The sequence below is a fragment of the Haliotis asinina genome, chromosome 2 (assembly GCF_037392515.1).
Source record: "Haliotis asinina isolate JCU_RB_2024 chromosome 2, JCU_Hal_asi_v2, whole genome shotgun sequence".
NCBI classification, from domain to species: Eukaryota; Metazoa; Mollusca; class Gastropoda; order Lepetellida; family Haliotidae; genus Haliotis; species Haliotis asinina.
The window spans coordinates 51,712,450-51,724,359 of record NC_090281.1 but is presented as its reverse complement, the minus strand read 5'-3'; the positions used below and the strand labels follow the sequence as shown (position 1 = coordinate 51,724,359).

Sequence of the window (11,910 nt, the reverse complement as noted above, 5' to 3'; positions counted from 1 at the left end):
CCCACCCGTTTGACGGTACTTATCCCACAGGCGTGAAATTACACTTTTTGATTTACCCATCTGCCGGGCAACTTCACATAATGATGTCCCCCTCTCTATCATCCCCACAATTCTCCATTTTGTTGCTTCACCGAGATACTGCCTCGGAGGCATTTCTGTCAGTCAGTGTCAATCTCTATTGCATTAGTGATTGCGACTTCTCCAGTACATTTACAGGAGTTAACTTTTGTATGCACGTGTAGCACGTGCTGGGCATGCATTATGCGAAATTCTATTGTCATTGGATGTTGCGTTTGGGAGATACGCCACGATAACGGACCCTGTCACAGTCAAAGTCATCTACATTCAATTTCTTGGTTCCCTTATTTTCTGTCGGTAGTATAGCTGTGGTTCCTGATCAGAATGCGTAGGACCTATATTGTAACATCGAAATTATGCTAATAATAATTCAGGTTGAAAAAGCTGTCGGCGATATAAGGCCTACCAAAGAAATTTTTCCAACGTTCCACAGTAGGAAAGCTTCCTTTGGTAGCTAGGCCTGGATGAGGACCCGCAGAAAATAGGCGCTGTGTCTGAGTGGTTTTCAGTCAGGTTCGGGCCTGAGGACCAACGTTGATTTCGAACGCAGCTCTCGGGATGGAGGTCATTTCCGAGGTCATAATATTGCGTCACTTTGCAAATATGTGCTTCCACCACACCACTACTGCTGGAATACTGCTAAAAGCGGCGTAACACCACAAATACTCAGTCTGAGACTTTGTGATATGAAATTCATAATGCAATCATTTTGCGTAAATTGTCTTATTTCAAACCAATATTACAAGGTAAAATGCTGAAATAATGATTGGTCTAGTGAGTGAGGGGTGGTTGTTCAGTAGACTAACGCTTTGTCCCTGAATATATATATATACATATATAATCTTGCTAGTAACAAAGAAACCCTTGTAAATTGAAAGGTTGTGAGATTCTTGGATCTGAGGAAGTCTAGCATTCCAGGGAGTTCGCGGCAGTGTAGGAGAAAGTCCGAAATCCGCCGATAAGTTTCGCTCGTGAGCCTCGTTCGAGGTCGTTAGGCCGAGGACGGATTTCACGAGCGAAACTAATAGACGGATTGAGGACTTTCTCCAACTTAAAACAAAGTCAACTAATCTTCACTGAGCGTGCTCTGACTTGGTAAGGCTCCTCCGAAAGCAACATTAAAGCGCAATGCACCCACAAGTTGCGCGCTCCACGAGATCAACTAATCTACGAGGTTTTCATATAAAAATGAAGAAGTGTTCTGTACATGGCTTACTTAGAGTTCAGTTGTTCTTGTTGGCTGTTTGCCAGAAAAGTAGATGACATCGTTCGAAGTAAAAGAATTCAGACAGCAACAACAAGCATCAAGTTAACACAGGGTTAACCGCCTTCGGAGAAGAGATTCCTTAAAGACGCCCGTACATCCGTTCAGTTGTAATTCTTGAATCAGTTAAAACCCTGAAACCTGAGTTTGTTATGTTTCCTGGAATTGTTTGTGACAAGGTACACCGATGGACGTCAGTTGTTATGAAAATGTTTATTTGATTAAAGTCCTTTCTCGTACATGTATTGTCCACGATTTCAACGATTCATCGGGTTTGTTTTGTCGCAAATGGATTGTACTAGGTATTCTGGGTAGCTTTCTAGTCACGTGATCGGAATGGGAGGGGGTGGTGGTGGGTGTATTTCAAAGTCTGCAAGCACGTAGAACTAATCAAGACGTTTCGTACATTATCTGACTAATCTAGACAGGAACTTTGTTTTAACTAAGGAAAATATTGTGGTTCAGGGACTGTGAGACAGACTAGTTCAGATACAAGACAGTCTGGGTTACCGTGTTATGTCAAGCGGGTCACCTAGCAGGGTAGATATTCAGAACAGCTTCAGTGCCAGCATGGTGACAACCGTCCAGTGATAACACATCTCAAAATGAATCCTGGAGTCTACCTTGCCTTGATTTTAGGATTTTATTCAGTGGCCTGCCAGGATGTTTTTGTGACCGTGAATGAAGGGACTTTGCGTGGAAGTCTAACCCGAGTTGAAGACAAGGATTTGGAGGTTTATCTGGGTGTCCCATATGCAGAGCCCCCTGTAGGTAGGTCGCCGTCATCGTGATATTCATTCACTGTAATGACACGCCAACCAACACAGGTTATCAAGATAGCGGAAGGGCATTTGTGAGATTTAACACTTGTCACGAACTGTTTTATAAATGAAAATTTAATTCTTTTCAAAAAGGTCTTTTGCAGTCATTTTTGACATACTTCAGACCAACTGTATGCCGTTATTTTAGCCATACGTTCAAAAAGGAGCCTCTTGTGGTCGTTTTGTCATACGTCCAGAAAAGAGCCTCATGCAGTCATTTTAACCATTCTCCCAGCAATAAGACTACTAACAGTCATTTTCTTTTACCAAACATGTAACGAAAGGGAGTATTGTTTCCATTTTATCCATCCTTTCGACACAAGGGTCTGTCGCAGGGATTTTAGTCATGTTTTCAACGAAAGGTCTATTGCAGACATTGTAACCATACTTACAGCTAAAGGTCTATCGCAGGCATCTTAACCATTACATCGGACGTTACAGTGTAACCATCTACAGGACCGATCATTACACAGCTGAGAAATCCAACCCGAATTTCTGCAGATGTCAGTCGATGCTAAAACACACATATTCATTACGTTTGCCTTGCTATCTAGTCAGAGTGTCTACTTATTCGTGTAGGTGAAAGGAGGTTCCAACGGCCCGTCTCTCCAAGCAGTTGGGAGGGGCCCCGAGACGCCACATTGTACGGACCAGCATGTCTTCAAAGGGACCTCAAGCCACAGTTCAATGTGACGATGGGTGAAGACTGCCTGTACTTGAATGTGTACACGTCTGCGGTATGACTCCTGGATTATTGACATTGGTATCAATTTCATGTCATTGTTTGCTTTAAGAAAGGCCGTCAGTCACATTAGGGTAAATAATGGCTTGTATATACGTACTGCAAACATGTTCACGTTGTTTACGAGTGAGTGAGTTTTGTTTTACGCCGCTTTTATCAGTATTCCAGCAATATCACGGCGCTGGACACCAGAAATAGACTTTACACGTTGCACCAATGTGGGGCGTCGAACCAGGCCTTTGGCGTGACGAGTGAACTCTTTAACCACTAGGCTACCCCACCGCCTCACGTTACTGTAATATTTATACAATCAAACATCGTTATATTGGAGGTCAAATGTTGTCAAAAATCCCCGATTTTTATAGCTGCTGATCACGCACTGTGCATATTGTATTCCACTGTCCGTACCAAGATGGATGTGCTGCGGTGTCATTCACCTTCGGTTCTGCACTGGGTTAACTAAAGTGGTCCAAGTAGGTCACTTGCATATTGGGGGTTCTCATACTAACTTGAGACATATAGGTGAAATATGTTCGAAGCGCCATTGAGTTTCACTCACTCACTCATTGTTCTGTGTTGTAGAGATCCAAATCCGAGGCGACTCTCCCTGTTGTGGTATTCATTCATGGTGGAACATTCTTGACCGGATCTGGTTCATTCTTCAACCCATCCATGTTAGCTGTCAGGGACGTTGTCATGGTGACCATAAACTACAGACTTAACGTTCTAGGTGAACACTTTTCGCGGTCACCAGTTCTGAACACCGTTTGTATCCAGTGTATTAAGACTATTATAGACAATTGCAGTGATTAACCGAGAAGAACATCCGAATCTCAAACTAGAAACTGGGTGGAGGGAGGGGTGACTTATTTTGTACGCAAATTATTATATTGTGGGTATTATAAGATTGTGCATAAAATCATCATCACCCTCGTTGCCATAAATTGTGATCGGACAGTAACAATGAAAGACACCCAACGAGTGATTGTGTGAAACGATAGGTGAGTGAGTGAGCTATCTAACGATGAAGCAACCTCTATGTGTGTTCCAGGCTTCCTGTCTACTGGAGATGCTGCTGCCCCGGGGAATTTTGGCATGATGGATCAGGTGATGGCCTTGACCTGGATCCGGGACAATATTGCCAAGTTCGGTGGTAACCCTGGTGACGTTACAATCATGGGTTACAGCGCCGGATCTGCTAGCGTGTCCCTCCATCTGTTGTCGCCACTGTCCAGGGGTATATGACGTCACAATGATCTTCTTTAACGTACACGCGTGTAATATATTTTCTTATTTATCAGTTGCGTCATGGATTGGCTTCGAAATATCAAAATTTACCTGCATATGCATTATTACAACAAATTTGTTTTGTTCGAGGTCAATTCGAAATGTAAATCTACGCGTTGTGTATTTATAGGGTTGTTCCGCAAGGTCATTGCTCAGAGCGGTAGTAGCATGGCTGACTGGGCGGCGGCAAGTCCTCACGATGAAGTGTCGCCAAGAGACGTGGCCTTCACCTTGGCTAGCGAGGTCAATTGTACCGGATCAGATTCCGAAACTGTGGTTACCTGTCTACGAGGGGTCAGCGTAGAAGACATCGTTAACGCCGGCAGAAATATTCCGGTTGGTAATGTTGGGTATTAATTACGCTAATTGTTAATCTAAGTTTTCTGCAAAATATTGTTGAGCGATGACGTTTTGCATGCAATTCTGAAATTGAAAAAATGTTAAGTTCATTTACGGCAATTCATAATTTATTTTTACAGGAAACACATGCTTTTATTATTTATAGTTCATGCCTCGGATAAGTAGCTCAATCAGAAAATAAAATAGCTAGTGTTATGCATTTTAGACCTACATCTTAGAGGTACGCAATATATTGTACTTAAATTCGCCACTACTTTATGGAGAGACGAGTGTCATCGCAAGGTGTCCTGGTGATGTGTAGTTCTCCTGTTATTCTCACTATTAGTCAGTTATGGCGAGTTTTGTACCTCAAGACGTAAGTCACTAACAAGGGTCGTACAGATGTTCAGAAAAATGTGGAAGCATTTTAGTACCATTGTGTAATTTTTGTTATCGCCTGCGTGATGATACTTATGCTCTAGGAAAGTGATATATAGTAGTGTATGGGGCGTCTGTTTCCTTTTGGTGTTTTCACAAATGAAATCAATTCAGGTGTCACTTTATAAACAACCAAATAGTTTTATTTAACTAAATTTCGACATTTGCAAATGAAGCGCTATCGCCCAGAATGTTCTGATAGTGCTTCAATAACGACATAACTCATTCATTATTTATGAAGCCAAAGGTTGTATGAAACATACCGCTGCGTATTGTCGAGTAATCGAGAAAGTATGGTTACCTACTGCTTAATTCGATACTAGATTATACCTTCTCCTAAGCAGATAATAATGCCATATACACACTTTATGTATCATCTACGTGCACGTAAGTATCATGTACTGTCACTAATACGCCCCCGCAATAACAGAAGTTGAATACATTCTAAAATCTCTAAAGATAAATATTTCTTTGGTTCCTGGCTTCCACTTTCAGCGTCCACCAAGAAGGTTCACCTGGTCCCCGGTTATTGAGACGCTCTACGGCTTTCTCCCAGACTCCCCCCGGGCCCTGGCTGAAAGGGGTCAGGCAGCAAATGTTCCGATCATGATCGGAGTAAACAAAGACGAATTTTCCAGATCGGTTGGTGAGCCTGAATGAGACACCCCCTGTTTGAGACAATGTAACGTTCAAAATACCACGTAATTATTTGGGGACATTTCAAAAAGTACAGTTATTTTCGTTTGTATTGGTTGATTTTTGCAAAAGGATTTAGGATTTTCTTAGCATGTCTTAGTTTCTCTATTCACTTGTGTGCGTACTACTTTCTTCCGTAACCAAACGTATAAGGAACTAAATTTATCTAATAATATGTTTGTGCATAAGGTGTTTTGCCAAAATGCATGCTGCAATTCCTTGGGACTCTCTTCAGTAGTTGGGTTTATGTACATGGTATGATGTTTTGAGTGTTCAAAACATTTTAGAAGCATCTGACAGTTTTACATTCGCATACTTGGAAAATGACCAACAATCGAATTCTGTGATTTGAAATTTTACCATAATATTGAAAACTCTGCTGGAATGTACCGTCTAAATCTTTCACTGATTGAAATTCTGATGTCGTACATAGCTGTACTTCCGGGGTCAAACGACGGAGTAAATGCCAGCGTGTTTAGAAACAAGATCTTTGAGTTTGCCTCAGAGGGTTATCCCGGATACAAGTACACTGTATCGATGGCTATGGCGAAAACGTACTTGAAGTACTGGATGGATCATTTGGCTGTAAGGGCGTCCTATGTCAATGTAAGTGCACTTGAAGTGGAGAAACTGTTGGAAACAGTTGGATGTGAGTGCGTCTTATGTCAGTATAAATGTACTTGAAGTAGAGAAACTGCTAGGATCAGTTGGTTGTAAGGGCGTCCTATGTCAAGTGCACTTGAAGTGGAGAAACGTCATAACACACAGATGAAAGTGTAAAAGCGCATCTCAGACCATAAGTGTAAAGGACAGATGAGGTCGTTCGACTGAAAAAATGATAGAGGTTCAGAAGTGGACTTCAGAAACAGTTCAGACAGATCCGTTTCACGACAAAGCTAATATTCATACTGATGTCTTTTTCTAGTTCCTGACCGACTATTATTTTACTGCGCCTGCCATTTTGGAGAGCGAGCTTCTGACCAGTCGGCCAGGCAGAAGGCCACTATACTTCTACCGGCTGGCTCACAGACCGGCCAACAATCCTGACCCTCAGTGGCAAGGTGCGTGTAGTTCCCAGTGGTCTTGGTTTGCTCGATCTTGTGGAACTTGTTCACAGGATGTCCTTGTGGATCTTGTGGTCGTCAAACTCGCAGATGACCAGTAAAGACAATGCAGACCCGACCAAAATATACCCATTGCTGTATGTTAATAGAGTATTCATATATAAAGAAGGACATGTTTGCATCCCTTATTAAGGTACAATAGCCCTGTATGATGTATGATGATCACCACACGTCTCACTCCTTTCACATCCAATATGAGATATATTCTTGATCAGCCTTACATTATGTATATAGAGCATCGAGCTCCTAATCCCATTCATATCCAATATGAGATATATTCTTGATCAGCCTTACATTATGTATATAGAACATCGAGCTCCTAATCCCATTCATATCCAATATGAGATATATTCTTGATCAGCCTTACATTATGTATATAGAGCATCGAGCTCCTAATCCCATTCATATCCAATATGAGGTATATTCTTGATCAGCCTTACATTAGGTATATAGAGCATCGAGCTCCTAATCCCATTCATATCCAATATGAGATATATTCTTGATCAGCCTTACATTATGTATATAGAGCATCGAGCTCCTAACCCCATTCATATCCAATATGAGATATATTCTTGATCAGCCTTACATCAGGTATATAGAGCATCGAGCTCCTAACCCCATTCATATCCAATATGAGATATATTCTTGATCAGCCTTACATTATGTATATAGAGCATCGAGCTCCTAATCCCATTCATATCCAATATGAGATATATTCTTGATCAGCCTTACATTATGTATATAGAGCATCGAGCTCCTAACCCCATTCATATCCAATATGAGATATGTTCTTGATCAGCCTTACATTATGTATATAAAGCATCGAGTTCCTAACCCTATTCATATACAATTTAAGATATATTCTTGATCAGCCTTACATCATGTATATAGAGCATCGAGCTCCTAATCCCATTCATATCCAATATGAGATATATTCTTGATCAGCCTTACATTATGTATATAGAGCATCGAACTCCTAATCCCATTCATATCCAATATGAGATATATTCTTGATCAGCCTTACATTATGTATATAGAGCATCGAGCTCCTAATCCCATTCATATCCAATATGAGATATATTCTTGATCAGCCTTACATTATGTATATAGAGCATCGAGCTCCTAATCCCATTCATATCAAATATGAGGTATATTCTTGATCAGCCTTACATTATGTATATAGAGCATCGAGCTCCTAATCCCATTCATATCCAATATGAGATATATTCTTGATCAGCCTTACATTATGTATATAGAGCATCGAGCTCCTAACCCCATTCATATCCAATATGAGATATATTCTTGATCAGCCTTACATTAGGTATATAGAGCATCGAGCTCCTAACCCCATTCATATCCAATATGAGATATATTCTTGATCAGCCTTACATTATGTATATAGAGCATCGAGCTCCTAATCCCATTCATATCCAATATGAGATATATTCTTGATCAGCCTTACATTATGTATATAGAGCATCGAGCTCCTAATTCCATTCATATCCAATATGAGATATGTTCTTGATCAGCCTTACATTATGTATATAGAGCATCGAGTTCCTAACCCTATTCATATACAATTTAATATTCAGTCCAATATGAGATATATTCTTGATCAGCCTTACATTATGTATATAGAGCATCGAGCTCCTAACCCCATTCATATCCAATATGAGATATGTTCTTGATCAGCCTTACATTATGTATATAAAGCATCGAGTTCCTAACCCTATTCATATACAATTTAAGATATATTCTTGATCAGCCTTACATCATGTATATAGAGCATCGAGCTCCTAATCCCATTCATTTCCAATATGAGATATATTCTTGATCAGCCTTACATTATGTATATAGAGCATCGAGCTCCTAATCCCATTCATATCCAATATGAGGTATATTCTTGATCAGCCTTACATTATGTATATAGAGCATCGAGCTCCTAACCCATTTCATATCCAATATGAGATATATTCTTGATCAGCCTTACATTATGTATATAGAGCATCGAGCTCCTAACCCCATTCATATCCAATATGAGATATATTCTTGATCAGCCTTAAATCATGTATATAGAGCATCGAGCTCCTAACCCCATTCATATCCAATATGAGATATATTCTTGATCAGCCTTACATTATGTATATAGAGCATCGAGCTCCTAACTCCATTCATATCCAATATGAGATATATTCTTGATCAGCCTTACATTATGTATATAGAGCATCGAGCTCCTAACCCCATTCATATCCAATATGAGATATATTCTTGATCAGCCTTACATCATGTATATAGAGCATCGAGCTCCTAATCCCATTCATATCCAATATGAGATATATTCTTGATCAGCCTTACATTATGTATATAGAGCATCGAGCTCCTAATCCCATTCATATCCAATATGAGATATATTCTTGATGAGTCTTACATCATGTATATAGAGCATCGAGCTCTTAACCCCATTCATATCCAATATGAGATATGTTCTTGATCAGCCTTACATTATGTATATAGAGCATCGAGCTCCTAACCCCATTCATATCCAATATGAGATATGTTCTTGATCTGTCTTACATTATGTATATAGAGCATCGAGCTCCTAACTCCATTCATATCCAATATGAGATATATTCTTCATCAGCCTTACATTATGTATATAGAGCATCGAGCTCCTAACCCCATTCATATCCAATATGAGATATATTCTTGATCAACCTTACATCATGTATATAGAGCATCGAGATCCTAACCCCATTCATATCCAATATGAGATATGTTCTTGATCAGCCTTACATCATGTATATAGAGCATCGAGCTCCTAATCCCATTCATATCCAATATGAGATATATTCTTGATCAACCTTACATCATGTATATAGAGCATCGAGCTCCTAACCCCATTCATATCCAATATGAGATATATTCTTGATCAGCCTTACATTATATATATAGAGCATCGAGCTCCTAACCCCATTCATATCCAATATGAGATATGTTCTTGATCAGCCTTACATTATGTATATAGAGCATCGAGCTCCTAACTCCATTCACATCCAATATGAGATATGTTCTTGATCAGCCTTACATTATGTATATAGAGCATCGAGCTCCTAATCCCATTCATATCCAATATGAGATATGTTCTTGATCAGCCTTACATTATGTATATAGAGCATCGAGCTCCTAACCCCATTCATATCCAATATGAGATATATTCTTGATCAGCTTTACATTATGTATATAGAGCATCGAGCTCCTAACCCCATTCATATCCAATATGAGATATGTTCTTGATCAGCCTTACATTATGTATATAGAGCATCGAGCTCCTAACTCCATTCACATCCAATATGAGATATGTTCTTGATCAGCCTTACATTATGTATATAGAGCATCGAGCTCCTAATCCCATTCATATCCAATATGAGATATATTCTTGATCAGCCTTACATTATGTATATAGAGCATCGAGCTCCTAACCCCATTCACATCCAATATGAGATATATTCTTGATCAGCCTTACATTATGTATATAGAGCATCGAGCTCCTAATCCCATTCATATCCAATATGAGATATATTCTTGATCAGCCTTACATTATGTATATAGAGCATCGAGCTCCTAACCCCATTCATATCCAATATGAGATATATTCTTGATCAGCCTTAAATCATGTATATAGAGCATCGAGCTCCTAACTCCATTCACATCCAATATGAGATATATTCTTGATCAGCCTTACACTATGTATATAAAGCATCGAGTTCCTAACCCTATTCATATACAATTTAATATTCAGTCCAATATGAGATATATTCTTGATCAGCCTTACATTATGTATATAGAGCATCGAGCTCCTAACCCCATTCATATCCAATATGAGATATGTTCTTGATCAGCCTTACATTATGTATATAAAGCATCGAGTTGCTAACCCTATTCATATACAATTTAAGATATATTCTTGATCAGCCTTACATCATGTATATAGAGCATCGAGCTCCTAATCCCATTCATATCCAATATGAGATATATTCTTGATCAGCCTTACATTATGTATATAGAGCATCGAGCTCCTAATCCCATTCATATCCAATATGAGATATATTCTTGATCAGCCTTACATTATGTATATAGAACATCGAGCTCCTAATGCCATTCATATCCAATATGAGATATATTCTTGATCAGCCTTACATTATGTATATAGAGCATCGAGCTCCTAATCCCATTCATATCCAATATGAGATATATTCTTGATCAGCCTTACATTATGTATATAGAGCATCGAGCTCCTAATCCCATTCATATCCAATATGAGATATATTCTTGATCAGCCTTACATTATGTATATAGAGCATCGAGCTCCTAACCCCTTTCATATCCAATATGAGATATATTCTTGATCAGCCTTACATTATGTATATAGAGCATCGAGCTCCTAACCCCATTCATATCCAATATGAGATATATTCTTGATCAGCCTTAAATCATGTATATAGAGCATCGAGCTCCTAACTCCATTCATATCCAATATGAGATATATTCTTGATCAGCCTTACATTATGTATATAGAGCATCGAGCTCCTAACTCCATTCATATCCAATATGAGATATATTCTTGATCAGCCTTACATTATGTATATAGAGCATCGAGCTCCTAACCCCATTCATATCCAATATGAGATATATTCTTGATCAGCCTTACATTATGTATATAGAGCATCGAGCTCCTAATCCCATTCATATCCAATATGAGATATGTTCTTGATCAGCCTTACATTATGTATATAGAGCATCGAGCTCCTAATCCCATTCACATCCAATATGAGATATGTTCTTGATCAGCCTTACATTATGTATATAGAGCATCGAACTCCTAATCCCATTCATATCCAATATGAGATATATTCTTGATCAGCCTTACATTATGTATATAGAGCATCGAGCTCCTAACCCCATTCATATCCAATATGAGATATATTCTTGATCAGCCTTACATTATGTATATAGAGCATCGAGCTCCTAATCCCATTCATATCCAATATGAGATATATTCTTGATCAGCCTTACATTATGTATATAGAGCATCGAGCTCCTAACCCCATTCATATCCAATAT

At 39.1% G+C, this 11,910-nt stretch overlaps 1 protein-coding gene across 1 annotated transcript in view; it reads left to right on the top strand.

The window, feature by feature from the left end:
* Nucleotides 1-1,898: 1,898 nt before the first annotated feature.
* Nucleotides 1,899-11,910, top strand: part of LOC137272642 (neuroligin-4, Y-linked-like) — a 41,325-nt gene continuing 31,313 nt past the window's right edge. The window contains exons 1-8 of the mRNA XM_067805038.1: nucleotides 1,899-2,113; nucleotides 2,743-2,900; nucleotides 3,488-3,635; nucleotides 3,957-4,142; nucleotides 4,323-4,528; nucleotides 5,465-5,615; nucleotides 6,099-6,271; nucleotides 6,591-6,726. Of these exons, the coding sequence (XP_067661139.1) occupies nucleotides 1,948-2,113; nucleotides 2,743-2,900; nucleotides 3,488-3,635; nucleotides 3,957-4,142; nucleotides 4,323-4,528; nucleotides 5,465-5,615; nucleotides 6,099-6,271; nucleotides 6,591-6,726 (1,324 nt within the window). The 5' untranslated portion in view covers nucleotides 1,899-1,947. The remainder of the gene's footprint in view (nucleotides 2,114-2,742; nucleotides 2,901-3,487; nucleotides 3,636-3,956; nucleotides 4,143-4,322; nucleotides 4,529-5,464; nucleotides 5,616-6,098; nucleotides 6,272-6,590; nucleotides 6,727-11,910) is intronic.